General features: G+C 37.3%; 1 protein-coding gene across 5 annotated transcripts in view; it reads left to right on the top strand.

Annotated features, from left to right (window-relative positions):
- Positions 1-25,510, top strand: part of NUP107 (nucleoporin 107) — a 45,017-nt gene that overhangs the window by 11,771 nt on the left and 7,736 nt on the right. For all 5 annotated transcript variants that reach the window (XM_060165439.1, XM_060165438.1, XM_060165440.1 and 2 more), the window contains 19 exons: positions 53-156; positions 2,541-2,668; positions 3,370-3,418; positions 6,495-6,566; positions 7,234-7,322; positions 9,059-9,137; positions 10,997-11,110; positions 15,169-15,259; positions 15,396-15,472; positions 17,357-17,416; positions 18,469-18,614; positions 18,742-18,790; positions 21,627-21,696; positions 22,017-22,135; positions 22,839-22,877; positions 23,177-23,327; positions 23,661-23,773; positions 24,706-24,808; positions 25,267-25,427. In XM_060165439.1, coding sequence (XP_060021422.1) covers positions 53-156; positions 2,541-2,668; positions 3,370-3,418; positions 6,495-6,566; positions 7,234-7,322; positions 9,059-9,137; positions 10,997-11,110; positions 15,169-15,259; positions 15,396-15,472; positions 17,357-17,416; positions 18,469-18,614; positions 18,742-18,790; positions 21,627-21,696; positions 22,017-22,135; positions 22,839-22,877; positions 23,177-23,327; positions 23,661-23,773; positions 24,706-24,808; positions 25,267-25,427 — 1,814 coding nt within the window. The remainder of the gene's footprint in view (positions 1-52; positions 157-2,540; positions 2,669-3,369; positions 3,419-6,494; positions 6,567-7,233; positions 7,323-9,058; positions 9,138-10,996; positions 11,111-15,168; positions 15,260-15,395; positions 15,473-17,356; positions 17,417-18,468; positions 18,615-18,741; positions 18,791-21,626; positions 21,697-22,016; positions 22,136-22,838; positions 22,878-23,176; positions 23,328-23,660; positions 23,774-24,705; positions 24,809-25,266; positions 25,428-25,510) is intronic.

Below are 25,510 nucleotides of genomic sequence, written 5' to 3'. Positions count from 1 at the left end.
AGAAGTATGTCATTTAACTCTTTCTGTTCCTTTTCTTTTTAATGTGTTCTAGCATCCATGAGTATGTTTTCTGATTTCCTGCAGTCTTTTTTGAAGCACTCTTCAACTACAGTTTTTGACCTTGTGGAAGAGTATGAAAACATTTGTAGTAGTCAGGTAAGTTAATTTCACTGCATTGCTGGTCAGACTTCAGTACTCTTTAAGTTTTTTTTGAACAGCATCAACTTGTGAATTTCTATACTGTATTTAAGGAGGATGTCTTGGGGTGTAGTGACAAGTGTGGCATGGTTAGAAGGTCGGCCAGAGCAGCTCTGCTTTTTACATGTTGAGAGTCCATATAATATTTCTTTTAAGGACAAAAGGATTCTGCATCTTTGAAAAAGGAAAACCCAAAATATACAAAGAACTTAAAACTCTACAGTAAGAAAATGAACAATCTAACTGAGAAATGGACAAAACATGTAAACAGACACATCACCAGAGAAGATCTATAGATGGCAAATAAGTATGGGAAAAGATGCTTAACATCATATGTCAACACAACATTATAAATCAACTATACTCCAATATAAAATAAAAATTAAAAAAAAACACATCATATATCATTAGGAAATAGCAAATTAAAACAACAAGATGCCACTATACACCTGTTAGAATGAACAAAATCCAAAACACTAACAAAACCAAATGCTGGCAAGGGTGTAGAACAAGAATTCTCATTCATTGCTGGTGGGAATGGAAAATGATACAGCCACTTTGGAAGACAGTGTCTCAGTTTCTTACAAAACTAAACATACTCTTACCATGTAACCTAACATTCATACTCTTTGGTATTTACCCAAAAGAGTTTAAAATATATGTCCACACAAAAGCCTGCACATAGATGTTTATAGCAGCTTTATTCATAATAGCCTAAATATGGAAGCAGTCAAGATGTCCTTCAGTAAGTGAATGGGTAAATCAACTGTGGTTCATCCAGACAGTGGAATATTATACAGCCCTTAAAAGTAATGGGCTATCAAGCCATAAAGAGATGAGGATTAATCCGAAATGCATATCACTAAGTGAAAGAAGCCAATATGCAAAGGCTACATATGGTGTGATTGCAACTAGACGATATTCTGGAAAAGGGAAAACTTAAAGAGAATAAAAAGATCAGCAGTTGCCAGGGTTCAAAGGACGGTAAGGATAGAAAGTGGAGCACAGTGGTTTTTTATTGGAGTGATATTATTCTGTGTGATATTATTATGAGGGATACATGTCATTATACATTTGTCAAAACCCATAGAATGTACAACACCAAGAGTGAACCCTTGTGTAAACTATGGACTTTCAGTAGTAATGACATGTCAATGTAGCTTCAGTGACTGTAACAAACGTACCACTCTGGTACTGGATATTGATAGTGGGGGGTTAGGTTGTGTGTATTTGGGGGCAGAAAGTAATGGGAACTCGCTGTACTTCCTACTCAGTTTTGCTGTGAACCTAAAACTGCTTAAATAAGTCTCTTCTAAAGGAAAGGAAAGGACTTCAAGAAACTATTGCATTCAAGAATAATTGAAATAATAGTAATAGCCAATATTTTTTGAGCATTTAATATTAGTTCAATAATCAGTTTATGAATTGTTCCATTATAAAAGCAGTAGCTTCATTAAATAACAAAAACAATAATAATCACCTAGTGAATCACTGGAGTTAGGATTCCAATAGAGAATTTATTAAAGGAATGAGAAATACAGATAATACTTTTATTAAACACTGGCCTTAAGACAGAAGTAACATTATTTTGTGAATACTTTTTAAAGGGTGGGGAAACCTGTTGTTTTGGTAGTGATTCTTCATTTTCTGAATGAGACCAATCCTGTTTCTTAATTGCCCTTGATAAGGAGGTAATATTCATAACCTTTGAGAAAGGTTTCTTTTACCTTGGGTCCTTAAACCTCCTATTAAATAATTTGGTGTGTGTTTCTGTGAAGAACATCCATATCTTTCATTAGACTTCTGCAAAAAGTCCTCAAATGGTTAAGAACTACTGTTTTACAGCAAGGAGGGATTTTGGTTAAGGTTTGGTTAGAAATGACAATGTTTTGGTACCAGTCTTAGGAAAATATTTTTCTTGATTTTTTTATATGGTATAAATTTTTCAGATAAAACTTGAAGATACCTTATTTTTAATTTTCATTGCTGCTCTGTTGGTTCATGTTATGATTTTGTTGGGTGTAGGTTAGATTTAGCTTATCTTCTGGGTTGATGTACAAGGAGAAAAACGCACTCATGGCTGTTATTGTTGAATCTGAACTCTAGAGTCTGTTAAACATATATACTCACATAAACACACCTTACTTCAAATTAAGGCCATTTCTAGTGGGAATGTTATATTACACTCAATTTAAAAAAGACAATAGACAGGAAAAATTTATAATATAAACATGTACATATATAAAATATATATAAATAGTTTTAGCACTATGTACTTGAAGAATACAAAGTTGTGACTCAAAATTATAGAAAACCTTATTACATTTGTATTTTTAATTCAGGTGAATATACTGAGTAAAATAGTGAGCCGAGCAACACCTGGACTTCAAAAGTTTTCAAAAACAGCCAGTATGCTCTGGCTTCTTCAACAGGAGATGGTCACATGGAGGCTGCTGGCTTCTTTGTATAGGTAAAGTTGTGTAGGACTTCAAAGAGAAATAAACTGGCAGATTAACTTGGAAGTTAGAGTAAGATGTGTTTGGAAATAGGTTCTGCCATTTTGTGATACTTATCATTTCTAATGCCTTAGTTGTCAGAAGTGAGTTAACGAGGAAAGGGGAATATTAATCATAAAGCTGGTAGCTACCAAAAATTGGATACGTGTAAAGATTTAAGGAAAGTGCTAAAAATACGGCAATATTTAGAAGAGGATAGATTAAGAAAAAGAACTGACAGATATACTTTATGTAATGTAGAAGTTTGAGAGAAGTTAACCAAATTTTTCTTCTCTCAGATGCTCCTTGGTTTTGGCTCTCATTCTGTTACTTTCTCATCCTAATGAGAAAATCTTGAGAGAAAATTATATTTTTTCATTTGGGCCCTGTGAAAACATTATATTAAAAAGTTAGGTGTATGAATTAGCAGGTAGCCATTAAAGACTTTGCAGTTTGTCTCTTCAGTAAATATCATTTTTGTTCAGATGTCAGTATTAGATTCAGAAGGCATTTACTACTTGATTTTTGCTTTTAAAAGCATGTTGGCTAAGTTAATTGGAAACTCATTTGTTTACAGTGGATGGAATGCAGGTTTCTGCATGTATCTAGCTTAAAAAGGTGATTTCATTTACTCATATGAAATAAGGCTTTTTCATTTTGTGTTATTTTTCCCCAGAGACAGAATACAGTCTGCATTAGAAGATGAAAGTATGTTTGTAATTACTGTAAGTTTTATATTAAATTTTTTCCTTTATAAATGCTTAAACTTCAAATGTTTTTAGTAGTAGAATTTGATTTTTGATCCTCCATCTAGAGTTTCTTCATTTAAAAAATTTTACAAGTAAAGATACAATAATCAAAATTGATTTACATTATAGAGTAAAAGGTTAAAGTTCTCTTTTATCCCTCATACTGTTCAGTCTAACAATTTAGTACATATTCTACCAGACATTTTTCTCTGCATCTTTATACATATATACACATACAATTTTGTGGGGTTTTTTTTTTTTTTGGTACGCGGGCCTCTCACTGTGTGGCCTCTCCTGTTGTGGAGCACAGGCTCCGGATGCGCAGGCTCAGCGGCCATGGCTCACTGGCCCAGCCGCTCCACGGCATGTGGGATCTTCCCAGACCGGGGCACGAACCCGTGTCCCCTGCATCGGCAGGCGGACTCTCAACCACTGCGCCACCAGGGAAGCCCTGTGGGGTTTTTTTTTGAAGATCAAGTTGAGAATGTCATTTTGAAATGTTTAGTTAAACCTTGAGAAGGTCAACCACAGTGTTCTAGAGATGCCTTCCTTCAGACAAAGTATCCTCCAAGACAATGAAGGCTATGCCTCATTATCCTCGAAATCAAACATTGACCTCGTAGGTAATTTGAGGGAGTTGTCCCTCAGGCCATTCAGCAGAAGCCTTTTTTTAATGCAGTCTGGGTGAAATGTTGCAGGATTCAGTGACTTGGGTCCTAGTAAAGGTATTAGTCAAGTTGTTAAATTGTGCAAACTTCTCTGCAGTGCTAGAATATATTTTGTTCTCTCCTAGAGACTCCAAGCAGAGAGAAGATAGAGCCTGAAGGGAATGAGTCCCCCAGCTCTGTCTCAGTCTGTAAATGGTCTTTACATATTTTTCTTTTCCTCCCAGCAGACCCAGGGGAACTCAGCCATGTTGCCCCCCTTCAAAAGTCAGCACCTTCTACAGTTAACGTTTGAACAACACGGGTTTGAACTGTGTGGGTCCACTTAACACACAGATTTTTTTCACTAAATACATGCTGCAGTACTACATGATCTGCAGTTGGTTGAATCCTCAGGTACAGAACCTCGGTTACAGAGGAATGAGCAGTACAGAGAGCTAACTGTAAAGTTACATTTGGATTTTCGACTGTAAGGAGGATCAGTGCCCTAACCCTTGCATTGTTCAAGGGTCAGCTGTATTTCTTTCTTTTAAAGCAAAATAATTTTCAAGCACTGTAACTCCAACCTGTCAAAAGTCAAACCCACTTTTGTCTTTCAGTGGATGGCACCATAGCCAACTTTCCAAGGAACCCGAATGTTCCCTAAGCCAGCACTTCTCAAACTTTACTGTGCACATGAGTCACCTGGGGATCTTGTTAAAATACAGATTGTGGTTCAGTAGGTCTGGGAAGGGGCCTAAGATTCTGCATTTTTTTTTTTTTTTTTTTTTGAGGTACGCGGGCCTCTCACTGTTGTGGCCTCTCCCGTTGCGGAGCACAGGCTCCAGACGTGCAGGCTCAGTGGCCACGGCTCACGGGCCCAGACGCTCCGCGGCATGTGGGATCCTCCCGGACCGGGGCACGAACCCGCGTCCCCTGCATCGGCAGGCGGACTCTCAACCACTGCGCCACCAGGGAAGCCCAGATTCTGCATTTTTAAGAGGCTCGCAGGTGGTGCTGATGCTGTTGGTCTGTAAACCACACTCTGAGTAGCCAGGGTTTAGACCCTGCTCTCTGCCTCATCTCAAAATTTAGTCCATCATCAGATCTTGCTCACTTTAGCTCTTCTGTTCCAACTCTGACCTCTCATCTCTGTTCCTCTTGCCACCACTTAAGCCAAAGCCTTCATCATTTTTTGCAGGAATTATGGCAATAACTTCATCTAGTCTCCCTGCTCTATACATATATGTAGTTTTGGGTGGTGGTGGGGTTGGTTTGGTGTTTTTTTCTTTTTTACTGTATAGTATGATTTCATTTATACCTTATACTGAGAGTTTTTTTATTATTCATCAATATTTCTTAGTTTTTTTCATGTCAATTTGTATACGTTTACCTTATTTTTTCATAGTATGCCAAAGTATAAATGTGCCATAATTTTTTTCAGACATTCTGCTGGACATATTTGTTTCCAGTATATTTGCTATAGTTATAATGCAATGAACATTCTTCACACTTACCTACGTATTTGAGTATTTCCTATATTTCTGGAAGTGAATTGTTGGGACAAAGTTTGATAGAGTTTGTCATGTTGCCTTCCTAATGAAATGTACTAGTTTACACTCTCACAGTGTGTGAAAATGTTTACTCTGCCATCAATCATTTGATTTTGCCAGTTGGAAGGAAGGTACCTTGTTTTTTTTTTTTTTTAATTAATTAATTAATTTTTGGTTGCATTGGGTCCTCGTTGCTGTGTGCAGGCTTTCTCTAGTTGCGATGAGCGGGAGCTACTCTTTGTTGCCGTGCGCGGGCTTCTCATTGCGGTGGCTTCTTTTGTTGTGGAGCACGGGCTCTAGGTGCGCGGGCTTCGGTAGTCATGGCACGTGGGCTCAGTAGTTGTGGCTCGTGGCCTCTAGAGCGCAGGCTCAATAGTTGTGGTGAACAGGCTCACAGGCCTAGCCGCTCCACAGCATGTGGGATCTTCCTAGACCAGGGTTTGAACCCATGTCCCCTGCATTGGAAGGCGGATTCTTAACCACTGCGCTACCAGGGAAGTCCTAAAGTTTTTAAATGTTAATTTCCTAATATGCCCCATGACTGCATCCTACCCTTTATTATGATTTGTTTCATTTTGTTTTGTATTTTATTTTTCCCAAAAACAACGTCTCTGGGGAAATAGAACTTAAAAATTTTAAGCATAACCAAGAATTAAAATATCAAGTAAGAGCAGCTGCACATTGATCTAGCAGTTTGAAACTTACTTATAAAATTTTTTCAAAGGTGAATATACAGATTTGCTATGTTAAAATGGTTGTAGGTGGTTAAATATACTTATTTCAGATTCTCTTACCTTTCTGTTGAAATAATGTTCTTGAGGATCTTCTCTTTCTTTCCACCATTTTTTTTTATAGGTTCTTAATGCCAGTGAAAAAGCAGTTGTGGAAGCATTATTTCAGAGAGATTCACTTGTCCGACAAAGTCAGGTATGACTAGAATTTTTACATTTTTTTGGTGAAATATGGAGAAAGGTAAATGACATAAAAGAAATGAAGTTTTTTTTTTTTTTTTTGTGGTACGCGTGCCTCTCACTGCGGTACGCGGGCCTTTTTTTTTTTTTTGGTACGTGGTACGCAGTACGCGGTACGCGGGCCTTTCTTGTTGCGGAGCACAGGCTCCGGATGCGCAGGCTCAGTGGCCATGGCTCACGGGCCCAGCCGCTCCGCGGCATGTGGGATCTTCCCGGACCGGGGCATGAACCCGCGTCCCCTGCATCGGCAGGCGGACTCTCAACCACTGCACCACCAGGGAAGCCCTGAAGTTTTTTAAGTCAAACCTTTTTCTTAATTTTTTTCTTTTTGATCTTTTAATTTATAATTAAAAAGAATTAAGAACCTTGTTTTTTATTTTCAAATAATAGCCCCACCATTTCCAGGAATAGCCTGTTAAAAACTGTATTATTCCTATAGAAAATACCTTTTGCCGTAATATTTATACATCTTTAAAAAGTAAAAACAGTGATAGAAAAAATTGTTACTTGGTATTTTTGAACTAGAAACCTTTTTTTTTAAAATTAATGGTAGTAGTAATACTACTTCAAATAAAATACTTACAGATTTTATAGTTAATACTCTTTTTCCCCTCCTTTCCTAGCTGGTGGTAGATTGGTTGGAGAGCATTGCCAAAGATGAGATTGGAGATTTTTCGGATAATATTGAGTTTTATGCAAAGTCAGTATATTGGTAAGTCACTAAACTTTTATTGTTGAAGTCATTTAATGTTGGTTTTGTTTATTCATCTTTCAACAAATATTTATTCAGTTCTTACTGAACTCAGTCTGTGAGCAAAACAGATAAAAACTCTGCCTTTGTGGAATTTATAATTGTATAGGAGAGTTAGACAGCAAATAGATATATATCCTATTGGGTGCTAAGAGCTTTGAAAGAACAATAAGAATCAGAGTTGATGGATAGAGGATGGTAATGGGAGTTACTTTAAGTAGAAGAGGTGACCAGGGAAGGCCTCTCTAAGGAAGTAACAGGTAATAAGAGTAAGAGGTTTTTAAGAAATAAAGGAGGCCAGACATGCAAAAATTTGAGGGACAAGTGTTCAGGGCAAGAACAGGAACTACAGAGACTCTAAGAAGGTAAAGTATTTGCACAAGGAGGCCAGTGTGAGCACAGCAAAGAAAAGAATGGTAGGAAATGAGATTGAAGAGAGCCAGCTCATATAGGACTTTTACAGGTAGCCCAGGTAAGGGTTTGGGACTTTATTTTAAATGTGATGGGAAACCTTGAGAATAAAAGAATGACATGGTCTGATTCAAGTTTTCAAACAATCACTTTGCCATATTTTCTTAATAATCATAATTGATTATCAGGAAAACAATTCTCCCATGTTTCTAGCTACTTGTATGTGTTTTTGTTTTTTAATTGCTTTTCCCTGCATCCTTCAGTGCTTCTAAATTATTGTAAGACCTTGAAACCAGAAAGCAAGTACCCCTAGGTTAAAGGGACAGTTTATTTCAAGACTTAAAGAAAAAGTTCAGTTTGCCTTTGAATTCAGTAACATTATATATGTATCAAGTCTATAAATCAATTGTTTTTTTCTCTGCTTAACTAGGAAATTAGTGCTACCAAATTTTTTTTTTTAATCTTAAATCTTGGTTAGTTGTGGTTTTTCTGAGAGAAAGAAATTTTCATTTTCAGAAAAAAAATTTTTTAAGTTAATATGTCCTGTTAAGGTTTTTACAAGTTTTTTACGAGTTAGTCTCCTTTTCTTGCCAGTCAATAGAAAAGAATAGAGAATCCTTTTAAAACAGAGCCACACTTCTGTGGTCATTTGGTTTTTAATGAGGCATCAAAGCAATCCAGTGGGGAAAGCAATGTCTTTTGAACAAACCGTGCAGGAAAAAACTGCATATCTATGTGAACAAAGCTTAGCCTTGATACCTCCCTCACACTGTACCCAACAGTTAATTCAAGATGGATCATAATCCCCAATGTATAAGCTAAAACTGTAAAGCTCTTAGAGGAAAACATAAGAGGACATTTTTGTGACTTGGCGAATAAGTGATTGTCACAGAAAGCAGTAATCAGGAGAAAGAGATTGATTTGACTTCATCAAAATTAAAACCTCATTAAAAGACATCATTGAGAAAAGGAATTGGTGGCAATCCGCAGACTGGAAGAAACGTAAAGAACCTTTAGTTCATAAAGAACCACAACTCAGTAGCAAGAAGACAGCCAGATTAAAAAGGACAAAGATTTGAACAGATTCCTCACAAAAGCAGATAGTTGAATGGCCAATAAGGCATGAAAAAATGCTCAACATCATTAGTCATCTGAGCGAAAATGCCCTTTTATATTAACGTTTTGCATGTTTTTTCTGAGTTTGTACTCTCTTTCCTTGACTTGATTTTTTTAAGTAGACCTATTAAAATTCCTCGTTTAAAAAAAAGTTGTACTTATTCTTTCAGGGAAAATACTCTGCATACCTTGAAACAGCGGCAGCTCTCTTCTTACATAGGAAGTGTCCGTCCTCTTGTCACTGAATTGGTAAGTGTTCTTTGAAATGGAAGTTGCCTTCAGAGTTAAGTGATTTTTATTCCTAAAGGCTGAGAATTTTTATTTTCTTGGATCCTTGTTTTAGTTTCCAGAAGGACTGCATATACTGTTTAACTCTAAAAATTACTAAGTTGCGTTTGAATTTGATGGCATATATTTGAACCCATCTGTGGCCTATAGATTGTAAATTGTAAAAGGAAGTATAGAAAGTGTTCTTGATTTGCCAGCATTAAAACAAATTAATTTGATTGTAAATTGTAAAAGGAAGTATAGAAAGTGTTCTTGATTTGCCAGCATTAAAACAAATTAATTTTGACTTTATAGCAAGGTTTGACTCTGCAGCTGTAAGGTGGTGACCTATGAAAGTTCTTTTATATAGAAAGCAGGGGAAAAAAATAAAGCTTTGTGAATTAGCTTGAGGTTAGAAGGGTCATTCTAGGATATGAGTTATAGGAGTAATAGTGGATTTGAAAAGAACGGGAGTCTAATTATTGTAGAAATGAAGGAACAGAACTTTGTGATAGGTGGAGGCATGTGAATTAAATGTTTATAGTGAAAAGTGAGAGAAGTAAGTAACAGTCGAAAAAATAGGTAAAATTCCATTTGGTAACAAAAGTGTGTTTTGATGAAAATTATTTGGAAACTACTGAAAGTTCTTGTAATAAATTGTAGCAAAATTACCCCTGTAGCAAGCAACTAAAAATCATTTACCCTTAACATCTGGAAAGTGGTGATTTCCTTTTGCCAGAAAGAAACTATTTGTTCCAAAATTGAATGATTATATCTGTCTGCAAAATATTTGTGAAACTAGCCAATTGACCTATTATGCCTTCCAGTTTTTGAATTGATAATCATATTACTCAGTAACATTTGGAATAAGAATTACTCCTCTTTTAAAGTTACATTAAAATAGCTTTTAATCTGAAATTCATCATGTAGATCAGCGGTCCCCAACCCCCAGGCTGTGGACTGGTACCGGTCCGCGGCCTGTTAGGAAGCGGGCCACGCAGCAGGAGGTGAGCGGAAGGTGAATGAGCGAAGTTACATCTGCCGCTCCCCGTCGCTCCCCATCTCCCCGTCGCTCCCCATCGCTCCCGTTACCGCCTGAACCATCCCCTTCCCCCCGCCACCCCCCCTGCCGTCTGTGGAAAAATTGTCTTCCACAAAACCGGTCCCTGATGCCAAAAAGGTTGGGGACCGCTGATGTAGATCATGTGTGCTCTTTGCCACAAAAATGAGGACACTATGTTATCCCCAGTGTTTTCTTTTTATTCTTGAAAGGTAGTTGGTAGGAATAACTGAGGGTGGAGGTATTTATTAGAAATCTGTTTTAAAATTTCTTTTGTTGGGTGTTGGTGTGCTTTGTATAGCATTAGTCCCATACTGGGCTCTCTTCTCGTATGTTCTCAGAAAGAACCAGCTAAGCACCTTCTAGTCACAGAGTGCATTGTGATTCCTGCAGTTTCTCCTCTGCTCACTCTCCATCTAGGCCTAATTCTGTTTAGGATTAACTGGGCCATGTAGTTGCTACAACAGGGTAAAGCTCAAGTCAGCTTGAATTATGAGTAGAATTTCTAGAGCTGCTGGGCTGGACTAGGGCTGTTTCCAGCTTGCCTGACTGAAGTATGCACCTTTGTGGACCAACAGAGTCTGTTTTGAATGGGCAACAGACAGCTATGTGGCTATCTGGGACACTTGTGACACTTTGTTCCCTTTGTTACTTAAGTAAATTCAGTGAATTTATTTCAGTATGTAATTCAGGAGACATTTATCATCTCTTGATGTTTACATTGTATGTGCATATAAAGAATTTATAGTTGATGATTTAATTAATTAATTAATTTTTGTAGGACCCTGATGCTCCCATAAGACAGAAGATGCCCCTTGATGATCTGGATAGAGAAGATGAAGTCAGATTACTTAAATATCTTTTCACTCTGATTCGTGCTGGAATGACAGAAGAGGTAAATGATGTATATACCCTGCTTGTCCAATATCAAAAAGTCACAGACTGTAAGTTGGAAAGGATCTTTGTGACCACTGAGTATGCCTCCTCAATGCAGTAATCTTTTTCACAGTATTTCTGGATCTAACTCCTGTTCCAACATTTCTGGTAATAAAGAACACATTGCTTCAGAAAGCAGTGCACTTCAGTTCGCACAACTCTGGTAGAAAATCCTTTGTAAGAAGTCAAACTTTGCCTTCCCATTAGTGTACTGCATACCCTAGGCATAGCCCCATTATTTCTAGTTTGGATTTTTTTTTTTAACAAATTCAATGAAGACCTTTTTTTTTTTTTTTAGTAAATTTATTTATGGCTGCGTTGGGTCTTCATTGCCGCACATGGGCTTTCTCTAGTTGTGGCGAGTAGGGGCTACTCTTCATTGCGGTGCGTGGGCTTCTCATTATAGTGGCTTCTCTTGTTGTGGAGCACGGGCTCTAGGCGTGCGGGCTCGGTAGTTGTGGTGCATGGGCTTAGTTGCTCCGCGGCATGGGGGATCTTCCTGGACCAGGGCTTAAACCCGTGTCGCCTTCATTGGCTGGCGGATTCCTAACCACTGCGCCATTAGGGAAGCCCCTATTTCTAGTTTGGATTTTTAAGAGTTAAGAATAAGTCTGACCCTAATTGCTCTTCTAGTTGATACTGTCTAGCATTTGAAGACTATGGTCCCCTCAAATTTCTTCCTTTTAACTTCACCTCTTTAATATGTAACCTCCTGGGCTTCCCTGGTGGCACAGTGGGTGGGAATCTGCCTGCCAATGCAGGGGACCTGGGTTTGATCCCTGGCCCGGGAAGATTCCCACATGCCGCGGAGCTGCAAAGCCCATGTGCCACAACTACTGAGCCTGTGCTCTGCAACGAGAAGCCACGACAATGAGAAGCCCGCGCACCACTCGCTGCAACTAGAGAAAGCCCGCGCACAGAACAAAGACCCAACACAGCCAAAAATAAAAACAAATAAATAAATAAATTTATTAAAAAAAAAAAGTAGGGGCTTCCCTGGTGGCACAGTGGTTGAGAGTCCGCCTGCCAATGCAGGGGACACGGGTTCGTGCCCTGGTCTGGGAAGATCCCACATGCCACGGAGCGGCTGGGCCCGTGAGCCATGGCTGCTGAGCCTGCGCGTCCGGAGCCTGTGCTCTGCAACAGGAGAGGCCACAACAGTGAGAGGCCCGCATACCCAAAAAAAAAAAAAAAAAAAAAGTAACCTCCTTTGTGATAGTTAAGGTCTTGTGTGTAAGGTGTGAAGTATCTGATCAGACAGCTTACTGGATGGCTCTGTGGACTTTTTTTTTTTTTTTTTTTTTTTTTGCGGTACACGGGCCTCTCACTGTTGTGGCCTCTCCCGTTGCGGAGTACAGGTTCCAGACACGCAGGCTCAGCAGCCATGGCTCACGAGCCTAGCCGCTCCGAGGCATGTGGGATCTTCCCGGACCGGGGCACGAACCCGTGTCCCCTGCATCAGCAGGCAGAGTCTCAACCACTGCGCCACCAGGGAAGCCCTCTGTGGACTTTTTAGATGAGGTAGTCTGATGCATAGGAGCTTCAAGCTTCAGATATTATGCTGTACCTGTTTTGCTGTACTCTTGGTAATGTTCTTTAGATAGAAATATGTTAGCTCAAAGTGTTGTTTGTTCTTCTGTGTTACAAACCACTAGCATATATTAAGTAATTTTTATAGTAGTAAGTGTTGGATTATTAAACATCATTCTTATTTTTTAATTAAGAAAAGAAGGGGGATTCCCTGGTGGTCCAGTAGTTAGGCCTCTGAGCTTTCACTGCTGAGGGTTTGGGTTCAATCTCTGACTGGGGAACTAAGATCCTGTAAGCCACGTGGGTGGCACGGCGCCCCCCCCCCAAAAAAAAAGGAAAGAAAGAAAGAAAAGAAGTAACACGTACTCATTTGTTCAGAAAATATTTGAGTCCCAGCCACTCTGCCAGGTGATGTGCAGGATACTAGGAATCACAATGGCAAGTAAGGATGTATTTTTAAAAACAAAACAAAAATATGATCACATTATTGAAAGTCTTGAAAAATAAAAACTCTCAAGGTCCCACTACCTTTACATAATCACAGATAGTGGGGTTTTAAAATTTACTTACAAGCCTTTTTTTGTACATCTTTTTTTTTCACTTTACACGAGCCTCTCACTGTTATGGCCTCTCCCATTGCGGAGCACAGGCTCCGGACGCGCAGGCTCAGCGGCCATGGCTCATGGGCTCAGCCGCTCTGTGGCATGTGGGATCTTCCCGGACCGGGGCATGAACCCGCGTCCCCTGCATCGGCAGGCGGACTCTCAACCACTGCGCCACCAGGGAAGCCCAAGTCAATAGTTTTGGTATATTACAGTATTGATTTTTTCATTGTGATAAAAGATATATAACAAAATTTGTCATTTTAACCATTTTCAAGTGTAAATTTCAGTGACATTAATTAAATTCACAGTGTTGCGAAACCATCACCACTATGTTTCTAAAACTTTTTCATCACCCCAAGCAGAAACTCCATAACCATTATGCAGTAATTCCCCATTTCCCCTTTCTCTCAGCATTTGGTAACCTAATCTTTCTGTCTCTATGCATTTGCCTATTCTAGCTATTTCATGTAAGTGGAATCATACAATATTTGTTCTTTTGTGTCTGGCTAATTTCACTTAGAAAAATGTTTTTAAGGTTTTGCATTCAGATTTTGTTCTGCCTTTTTTAGGTAGCATATCAAATATTTTAAAAATATTTTTCCATGTTGCTACATAGCTTTCATAATTTTTAAAAGTCATAAATCCAAAATGATGTTTTGGGTATGATACTTTTTAACTGATTCAATTTTTTTAAAAATATTTATTTATTTATTTTTATTTATTTGGCTGTGCCGGATCTTAGTCATGGCATGCGGGATCTTCGTTGTGGCGTGTGAGATCTTTTAGTCGTGGCATGTGGGCTCTTAGTTGCAGCATGCGGGATCTAGTTCCCTGACCAGGGATCAAACCCTGGCCCCCTGCATTGCGAGCGTGGAGTCTTAACCATTGGACCACTAGGGAAGTCCCTTAACTGGTTGTATTAATCAGATTCTGTAGGTTCAAATGACAGAAGCCCAACTCAAATTACTTACAGGTCAGGGATTGATTGTCTCATGGAACAGAGAAGTATAGAGGGTTATATCTGGTTATAAAAGCAGGATTCGGGGACTTAGAAGATGTCATTAGGATACTGTCTCTCCCAGGCTCTTGACACTCCTCTCTGTGGCTTCATTCTCAAGAAGCCATTTGTGTCCGTGATGGCCGCCAACAGCTCCAGCCTTACATCCTCCTGCAAGCTAGCAACCCCAGCAAAAGGAGTGTCTCTCTTTCCCAATATCTCTGGCAAGGGTCCTGGGAGTGATTCTTGTTACATCACATGCCTAATCCTTGAGTTCAGAGATGGAATCATATGACCTATTCAAACCATATGAACTAAATGGGGAGAGATGGTTCCTAAAGAGATGATGGACCAACAAACATGTTTCTATCTCACTGGTATATCAAGCTCATCTGATTGGTCACATTTAACATGAAGAAATATCATCTTTATGGGCTGAATGAGCAATAGCACCCTGTCATTATAGAGACTAACAGTGTTTTTGTAATACTTTTACATAAATCAAGGGTCATCAGCCTCTTTAGCCCATTTGTCTCTAGCAGAATTACATGCCTGTGGGCACCGTGGGCACCTAGTGGTAAGCCCAGAATCAAAGAGCAAATGGATTATTAGGGAAAGAAAGAAAGGAAGGAAGGGAGGGACGGAGGGAGGGAGGGAGGCAGGAAGGCAGGCAGGCAGGCAGGCCCACGGGCGGGCAGAGGCCACAGAAAGACATGCATATGGCTGAAGTGAAATGCCATTACTGATTGTCTACACCATCCTTTGTCACATCTATGCCATAAGTTATCTAATCCTCATAAATTGCTTGTACTTTTCTATAAGGCACAAGTACTTCTTTAGTACTGCATTGGTTATATGACCAATCACTGTTTCTTGTTTCTAAAGGCACAACGACTCTGCAAACGCTGTGGTCAGGCATGGAGAGCTGCAACACTTGAAGGCTGGAAGCTCTATCATGACCCCAATGTTAACGGAGGTATTTTAATTGATTTTATTCTGAGAGTTAGCTCTGAATGGCAATTTTGTGAAGTATAGCTTTTGTTTTTAGAAATTGTTGAACTTAGGAGATCTCATTTTAAGCTATAAACTTTATTTCTTTTACTGTTTTATAGGAACAGAATTAGAACATGTTGAAGGGAATCCATATAGATGCATTTGGAAAATAAGTTGTTGGAGAATGGCAGAAGATGTAAGATATAATAAAATATTTACTGATACTGATTTTTACTCATAATTCACTGAAGGCCTGCTGAAGATGCTATGGAATGTTGAGAGTAGTTTAAGACTAAAGTTCCTGTTTTTGAAGAACTTCCAATCAAACTGAAGAACAGGGCAGGCTTTACGAATCAGAGTTATTCAGACACACTGAGTACTAAGAATTAAGCACTGAAATAAGGCAAAAATACAAAAAAAGGTAGCAGATGAAGTCACAGAATAAGCACTGGGCTGGCTTCCAAAGAGAATTGAACCGATCTTTTAAAAATTACTAGGATTTGAGTTGTTGGGCATGAAAAGCAGAGAAAGGAATTGTCGGTAGGATGCCTAGGTTGGGAAAAGTCAAGGGAAGGTAGGTTTACCAGGTTGGAGCAGAAGGCTCACAAGAGGAAATATAGTCAGTTCTGTCATGACACCACCTACGCATTCCTAAAAATCACTACAGCATGACAAATTGTGGAGAAAATCCACAGGGCTTTTAGGGAAAATAGAATTAAGAGCACAGTACTCAAAAACCACCAGTGACACATAAAAAGTTAAAAACTTAATAAAAATAGCACAGTGTCACACTGTTAAATAAACACATAAATACTGCAACAAATATGGCAGTTTACCTTGAAAAAGAACTGGAGTTTGCTTGTGGAATGAGGTGTCAGAGGGTTACAGCTTGTGAGTTATTGAGAGGTGATAGAAGGAGGTTATCTGAAATGAAACAAAATTGTAACAGTTGATGTGGATGGATTTAGCTTATCATACACCTGGAGAGCCCAGGGAGCTGGTAGATGTTTGAGGAGTGTCAGTTTTGTGTATTTCCAAGTGGCTTGGTTCATTTAGGTGTTTTCAGTATTCAGCTAATGTTTCTTGTGCACAAAATTGTGCATAAGGAAATGGGAAGTTTATATTATGTTCAAATCATTCCTTGATAAATCAATTGCATTGGAACAAATTCACATTTTCAAAACAAGCATTGTAGCAGAACTGAATGTAATGAGAAGATGACTGAAAAACGTAAATTAAGAGCAGGCAGTGGTGGTCCTCAAGTGCTGCTCTAAGGAATGGGAACTTTGTACCATAGATAGTGGTGAGCCATCAAAACCTTGAGGGCACTTGACAGCAGTGCTTTAAGAAAATTAGCATGGCAGTGGAAAATAGGCTTAAAATTGAATGAACTAAAGACTGAGAAACTAGTTAGGAGGCTGTCAGAGTTATTCAGACACTAAGTAATAAGGGCCTGCCCTGGGTTAATATGGAGAGTACAAAAGAACGGAACAAAAATGGTCAGGACCAGAAACTGGAAACAACGCAGAGGAGGACTCAGTTGTATAGTGAGAGTCTCTGAAGTCTCTTGTTTGGATGATGAGAAAACAGGAATGTCATTAATAGAATCCAGAAGTAAAATGGGATAATTTGATGAACATAATTAATTCTACTTAGGAATTTGATGCAAACTGATGCATGACAGGCTCCAAGTGTGCCTTGTTTGGATGTTGTTCTTAGGTCACTGTCAGGTAGTATTAGGTATTTAGAAACTTCATAGGGGAAAACACCTATACAGAGTCTATCTGGAATAAAATTTGCCTATAATAAATAATCAAAGCATCCATTAGATTTGAATCTGCTTTCACTCTGTATTTGAAATTTAGATATTTGACTTCTCAGGAAGATTTCAGCATTGGCTATATCAAACTAAGGGGTCCTTCCTTCTTATTCCCCTACTAGATCTTTTACTAAAGTTTAGAAACTGTCAGGTGGGTAAATAAGTTCATTTTAGAAGACACTGCAGATTTCCAGATTATGAAAAAGTTGACATACTAAGAAAAACAGTAGTTCAACTTTATTTATATTCATTATATTTCAGGAGCTTTTTAATAGATATGAGAGAGCAATTTATGCAGCTTTAAGTGGGAATCTCAAGCAGGTATGCGATTTATTTTAATAATTCTTTTTTTTCTATGGAATGAAATTATATATAATATATGTCATATATATAACCATATATAATAATCGTATAAGCTTAAGCTACTAAGAATAGCAATGATAGAGATAATCATGAAATAGAATAGTAACTTGAGGTACTTAGTTTGATGTATCTCATACACCAGATGATGTTTTATTTATTTATTTATTTTAATCTTACTTTTTTTTTTAAATTAATTAATTTATTTGGCTTCACTGGGTCTTAGTTGTGGCACGAGGGATCTTCTTTGCCGCATATGGGATCTTTAGTTGCGGCATGCAAACTCTTAAGTTGCAGCTTGTGGGATCTATGGAGTTCCCTGACCAGGGATCAAACCTGAGGCCCCTGCATTGGGAGCGTGGAGTCTTAGCCACTGGACCACTAGGGAAGTCCCCCAAATGATGGTCTGATACATGAAATCAAATTTCAGTTTCTAAGAATTGTAAATTTAATTCCAATACACATTTATTGATGACTTATGGTTCCCATAGCTTTATCCAGAAGTGTTCCACAAAGGCACAATGACTGAATTGTCTCACACATGTGTGTGTGCTGCTCACAACTCCTACTACCCCCTACATTTTACAGCGGTTTTGAGGAATGTTACCATAACACTGAAACACCATCTTATATCAGCATGGAAAATTGATGCTATTGTGTGCTCATCATGGAAAAAATCATAATAGTTCAGACTTCTTAGAAGATGTGGTTTGAGGGACTTCCCTGGCGGTCCATTGGTTAAGACTCTGAGCTTCCATTTCAGGGGGCACGGGTTCAATCCCTGCTTGGGGAACTAATATCCCTCACCTCATGCTGTGCAGTGCAGCCAAAAAAAAAAAAGGAGATGTGGTTTGAGGGGTGGAGAGAGGAGGTTATTTTGGTATGATATTTTACAATACACAATGTCTTATGTCATTATAGTGACTTTATAGTCCATATAAGTGGGTGTAACTGCTTTTCCTTTCTTTTTTGTTGGCTGTGTCTGCATGTTTCTGTTTTGGAATGGGGTAAAGCTGCTTCCTGTCTGTGACACCTGGGAAGACACAGTGTGGGCCTACTTTCGGGTGATGGTGGACAGTCTGGTAGAACAGGAGATCCGGACATCAGTAATAACTCTAGATGAAACTGAAGAACTCCCTAGAGAATATTTGGAGGCAAAGTGAGTGAGTTGGTTTGTTTTTCATCATGAGGATTTGTAGTATTCTCTGTGAAGTTTCATTTTGTAGTCTTTGTTCATATTATTTATTAGCGTTATTTTATCCCTTTCCTTGTTCTTTCTTTCAAAGTTGGACTTTAGAAAAGGTTTTTGAAGAACTTCAAGCTACTGATAAAAAGGTAAATATTAATATTTTAGGATAACTGGAATACGAAACTAAATGTTACATTGTGCACTGTAGCTGAAAGGCACAAAAGTATGTGAAATCTTGTTATATTCTCTTTTCGTTTCCTCACCTCTTATTCATATAAGAGATATTCTTTAAAAAGAAAAAACTTAACTGCATATTTAAATGATACATCATTTCTGTTTATTTGGTTTAGGATTGGTTTCATCTAAATATATGGTATGCATGTAAGCTAATTTATCCCTTTCTTTTTGAAAAATTAAAATATATAATGGCAAATTAGCAAGACTTTCTTTTCCTAGATCTCAAAATAATCCAGTATTTTTTAAAGTAATATTCTTTTTTTTGGGGGGGGGGTGTATGCAGGCCTCTCACCACTGTGGCCTCTCCTGTTGCGGAGCACAGGCTCCGGACGCGCAGGCCCAGCGGCCATGGCTCACAGGCCCAGCCGCTCCGCGGCATGTGGGATCCTCCCGGACCGGGGCATGAACCCGTGTCCCCTGCATCGGCAGGCGGGCTCCCAACCACTGCGCCACCAGGGAAGCCCTAAAGTAATATTCTTAAAAATTTTTTTAAATAACCAAAGTATGTACTTGAAACAAAATAGTCTAAAGATGTATAAGTAAGGCCTTTATAAAACTTCCTCCCAACCTCTTTATGGTTATTCTCATTCACTGAGATGATAAAACATTGATATGTATCCTACATATCCTTCTCCATAATCTTACAAATATATGTAGATAATGTAGATATTCCAGTATAGGATTTTGGTTTTTGAGGTTGTTTTTCACATCATTCTACCTACATTAGTCTATGGCTTTTTTTTCCCCCATTTAATGATACTGTCTTTGAGTTAGTGGATATAGATTTAACAGCCTAACTTATTATTTTTAATAGGTATATAATGTTCTGTAGAATGACGTATCCTTTTTTTTAATCATTCCCCTTTTGGTGATATTTAGGTTGCTTCTAGCACTGCAATGAACATTCTTATTTATTTATTCTTATTTTTTTATGCTTATCTACTAGTCCTGTTTCTTTACAAGTTTCCTGAAAGCAGGAATATTGGGTTAAAGGGTATATGTATATTAAGTTAATTTCCTTGTTGTAGCAATTAATTCATACTCCTACAAGTAATTTATTAATGTGGCCATTTCCCTGCATTCTCACTAGTCCCAGATATCACAGTTTTTTTTATTTTTTGCCAATCTATCAGATTAGCTGGGAAATAGAAACTCACTGTTCTTCTCATATTTCCCTGTCTATTCATAAGGCTGAGCAAATTTTCCTGTTTATTGACCATTTTTGAATTTCCTATTTAGAGCTTTCACCTATTTTTCTGTTGGATTTTATTTTTTCCTTATTATTGTATAAGAGTTCTTTGTATAGTAAAAAAAAATGTAGTGCTTTCTCTATCAAGTGTTTTTTTGCCAGCCTGTTGTTTTGGAGATTCCAATGAATGAAAATAAAACAAGAAAGTCAAGGAATAGATACAAATGTAGAAACAGGGGAGCATTTACATATGATGAGAGTGTAAATCTAGAAACTCAAAGATGCAGTAAGTTACTAGAATTAATAAGAGAATTTTTAAAGTATCTACATTCAAGACAAAGTTATGAAAAAAATCATATCCTTTTTGTAATTGTTACAGCTAGTTAGAAAAGGATTTAGCTCCCTGCAAAAGTCCCATTTAAATTATTGACCAAAACTATAAGATACCCAGGAATAAAATTAACCAAGGGTTTGAGGACCTTCATAAAAAGCTATAGAATCCTATTGAAAGACACAAATAAATAGATATACCACATTCCTGGATGAGGTGATTTGATATAAATCTCAGCCATTCCAAAATTAACATTGAAACCTAATGCTTTGGGGCATTATTTCTGAACAGAAAATTTCCAAGTAGAAGAATAAGTGAGAATGGCGAGAAAAGAACAATAATTAATAGGGTATTTGCCTTCCTCAATAATAAAACAATATAAAGATACAATAAAACAGTATCGAATTGTCACAGGAATAAATAGATCATCGGAATATGAAAATTCATATTAGATCCAAATATATATGAGAACTTAATAGTTGTAGATGACAGAGATGATGTTTCCTTTCAGAGGAAGAGGGATGGTTTATTTACATACATGGTATGGACATAATTGACTTTCCATCTGGAAGAGAACAAAGCTAGATCTCTGCTTCATGCCATGTATTAAAATCAGTTCCAGAGGGAGCAAACATTTGAATGTAAAAAAGAAAAAATATTGGAAGAAAATTTAGACAAATAAAAATCAAAATATATTTGACCAAAAATATATGAATTATTTGCTTCAGAAAAAAATCCAACAGCAGGTTACTTGTAAATTTTGTCTGCTCTGTGCCTAATCACTATTTTGATTGGTTTTGTTACTTTTGGTGCCATTTGCAGAAGAGAATACCCAAAGAATGCTTTCAAGAACCACTGTTTATGTTGAAGGAAATCTTACAGTTTATTTTGATTTGGTCACATGTGCCCTTCGTTTCTGGTTCACCACGGACTGCCAAGGAAAACTGTAGTAAAATATAAAAAAATAAAAGTTTCATAACATTCACAGAGATTAAATTGTTTTATCGCAGTTCTCTGCTTTCAAAGATAATGTTGAGCCTTGAGTATATATTTCCAAGGGCAGTATCTTTCTCATGTTTTACTTTATTTTGGTCTCCTAAGACCCTTCATCTCCAGCTTTTTCTTTGTATATGTTCCTTCAAAAGTTGACATTTTTAGCTTACCAATGAGTACATACTGCAGAATGACCATAGTAGATTTATGGAAAATGTAAAAACTTTTTCAGAGAGTTCTGGAAGAGAATCAAGAACATTATCATATAGTTCAAAAATTCCTTATCCTGGGAGACATTGATGGTAAGATATATTTTATTTCAATTTGTATGAGTTCTTTGTTTTCTTTAGTAATTTTGTAAAAAGTTATCAAAACAGTGCATATGACTTACCACATTTTGTCATCTCTATAAATATCAACGTATCTGAATGCAACTATTTACTTAATTTTTAGAAAATAAAGTTTGAATTTAATCCAGAGTCTGTTTTATATGATGGTTCTTAACAATGAGATAGTGAACTGGTAGTGGTATAGGAATACAGTAAATGTCCTTGGATAGTGTTTATATCTCTTCTTTTGATTTTTATCCCTATTGTTGCATCTTTGCTTTGATTGCTTATAGGTCTGATGGATGAATTTAGCAAATGGCTTTCCAAAAGCAGAAACAATCTACCTGGACACCTCCTTCGCTTCATGACTCACCTCATTTTGTTTTTCCGCACTCTGGGACTACAGACCAAAGTAAATAAAAATGAGCTGTATACCCTTCTCTGCAAGATTGATGCTTTATACACCTATTGTCAGGAAAACATGCTACTTTTTGGTTGTTGTTTTCTGGAAATGGTGACCATAGTCTCATATGGTCACTCGATGATGATTCACTGCAGGTTACTTGTTAGGGTTCTAATCTGTGGCTGCAGAATGCTGGTGGTTACCTGGGTTTTGGACAATTTATAACTTTAATCCTCATCAGTACCCACCTCTAAATCAACCAGCTAAGGTAACTGAGCCAGACTAAGTTCTCTGAGATCTTAAACCTTTGTTTTCTTTTTTCTTTTTCTTCTGTCCTAAATGGTAACACTTTGGTCAGAGTACATGTAGAAGGCAGAATGATGCGGTAGTTGAAAGCTTGGGTTTTGGAGTAAGAATCCTGGATTCATATTCTTACTCAGCAGCTTCTAGCTGTGTAATTCTGGGTAAATCTCCTTAGGTCTTAGTTTCTTCCTCTGTAAAATGTGAACAATAATAGTAACTACCCACAAAGAGTTAGGGTAAGGCAATACATGAACTTTGCTAAGCACTTAGTTATTGCATGTAGTTATTGCTCAGTGGTAAGTATTAAAAGTCATTAAATCATTATAGCGGAATTTTTATTAGATATATTGCTGGTACACATAAGCAGTTGTATTTATAATTTAATAATTATATCTTTTTTCCTATGAAGGAAGAAGTTTCCATTGAGGTTTTAAAGACATACATACAGGTAAACTTTGAGAAACCACAATTGTATATATTTTTTTACCATTTTAATGAAAACAAAAATCAGAATGATAATATTGTAATATCTAGTGGCAGGAGAGTCATCAGAATCCATAAAGGTCTTTTAATTGTCATAAATACTTTCTTTTGGAATTTAAAATTCTGTTTAGCAGCACAAATCTATATCTGTATGAATCTCTCCTAAATATATTTGAAATTTTGAAGTGAACTTTTTAAAAAGCACTGTTGATCCTAGAACTTGTTTAATTATTGACATACTTTGATCCTTTTTTTGTTTTTTAGCTTTTAATAAATGAGAAACATACAAATCTCATAGCATTTTATACCTGTCATTTGCCTCAAGACCTCGCTGTTGCCCAGTATGCATTATTTTTGGAAGGTGTTACAGAATTTGAACAGCGCCACCATTGCCTGGAGCTGGCTAAAGAAGCAGGTAAAAATGGTTGAGAACATCTGCTGGGCTTTGTAGGCAGATTATCATTTTGGCTTTAGTAACATTTAGCCTTCTAGTTTTAAATCCTGTTTCTCTTACGAGGTGAAAAAGGAATGAGGTTTTCAGTGAAATTCTGTTTTAGGAATGAAATAACCTATACTGTAACTCGTGTGAAATATCTTTTAATTTTGGCATTTTCTTTTATAATGTCTTTCATATTTTACATATTTTTAAAGAAGTGTTATCCCAAATTTACCAAATCATTGTGACTGTTTAGAGGATATTAGTGTGAACGATTAATTCTTGTTTTTGTTTCTTCAAAAAATTCTTTAGATTTGGATATTGCAACTATAACAAAAACCGTAGTTGAGAATATTCGGAAGAAAGATAATGGTGAATTCAGTCATCATGACCTGGCCCCAGCCCTAGATACTGGCACTACTGAGGTAACATGAGGGGAAGAGAGACGTGTGTTATATAACTCCTGATAATCCCTCATGTTATGCTTTTGTGAACTTCTACCTTAAAATACTCTGGGCTTCTTTCTTTTTTAAAGAATTTTTCTTTGTCAGCCAAGTTATAAAAATTGGCAGCAAACTTAAGGTCTTGTGTAAGGAATTGCTTAACAGTAGTATTATGTTAAGGGAAGTTTCTTTAATGGAAAAAACCTGAGCATTGGATTTTTGCTCATCAGATTATTCTAGATACTTGATCGGTCACTAACTTCTTTTGTTTTTTGGCTGAGTCGGGTCTTAGTTGCGGCACTCGGGATCTTTTCATTGTGGCATCTTTTCGTTGTGGCGGGTGGGCTCTTCGTTTTGGTGCGTGGGCTCCTCTCTAGTTGTGACATGGGTTTTCTCTCTCTGTTTATGCTGTGTGGGCTCCAGAGTGCATGGGCTCTGTAGTCTGCGGCACACGGGCTCTCTCATTGAGACACGTGGGCTTAGTTGCTCTGCAGCATGTGGGATCTTAGTTTCCTGCATTGGAAGGTGGATTCTTTACCACTGGACCACCAGGGAAGTCCCGATCAATCAGTAACTTTTATGTAGCTTACTTATTCCTATTTTCAGAAAAGAATAGAAAGTTTTATCTAGGAAAGAAAAAAATTTTAGAGTAGCACTTAAAGGAATTACATGATTAAGTTGGTGGGACATCACATATATAATTCCAGATTCACAGTCCAGTAAGTTTTTTCTATAATTTAATAGAGACCTATTAAATGTGAAAATAAACTAAGAAAAGCTATTTTCTTTCATTATTTTGTATAACCTGAGGGAAAATATTCACTAGAAGTACAGACATAAGCTGGTTCTACTAATTTGTAGAATATCGTAGAAAAAACACAGTTGACATTTCTTTTTTCCAATTAAATGAATAGGAGGACCGTTTAAAAATCGATGTAATTGACTGGTTGGTATTTGACCCATCACAGAGGGCGGAAGCACTAAAACAAGGCAATGCCATAATGAGGAAATTCTTGGGTATGCTGTATTTTTATTTATTTATTTTTTTTTAAGTTTTTGTTCTGTTCTAGAACTTTGTTGTTTGTTTTTCCAGCCCTTCCAGTAGGGTAACGTACAAAACAGCCACTGTTACGGCTGGTATTGTGAAACAAAACATATTTAATATTGACTTTTCATATCCTACTCAATTTTGCATATAATCTCAAGGCTTTGAAAAAATTGAATTGCCTTTTTTTAAGACACAGAAAAGTATGTAAAAGTAATTGCATTTAATGAATGCTTTTGTGACTGTTACATTGAGATAAGGAAAAGCCCAGCCATTAAGTAGAGAGATCACCCAGACCTTTAACAGAAGTACCTTGAGACATGAAATGGTTACAGGTAGCTGTGAAAGTTGCAAACCAGTAATTTGATTCCTTTAGAAACCATTACACGGAAATCCATATGTATTGAAAAACTGTATATCTTTTTCACAGCATCAAAAAAGCACGAAGCTGCAAAAGAAGTATTTGTGAAAATTCCTCAGGATTCAATAGCAGAAATCTATAACCAGTGGGAGGAACAAGGAATGGAGAGCCCACTTCCTGCTGAAGATGATAACGCTATCCGAGAACACTTGTGCATTAGAGCTTACTTGGTGAGATTGTAAAAACCACAAAACCTTTCTTTATGATGACTTTCCTGATTCACTCTCAGACCTTGAACTGTTTTTCCAGAAGT

The sequence above is a fragment of the Lagenorhynchus albirostris genome, chromosome 11, assembly GCF_949774975.1.
Source record: "Lagenorhynchus albirostris chromosome 11, mLagAlb1.1, whole genome shotgun sequence".
Taxonomy (NCBI): Eukaryota; Metazoa; Chordata; class Mammalia; order Artiodactyla; family Delphinidae; genus Lagenorhynchus; species Lagenorhynchus albirostris.
This window is presented reverse-complemented; position numbering and strand designations above follow the sequence as displayed.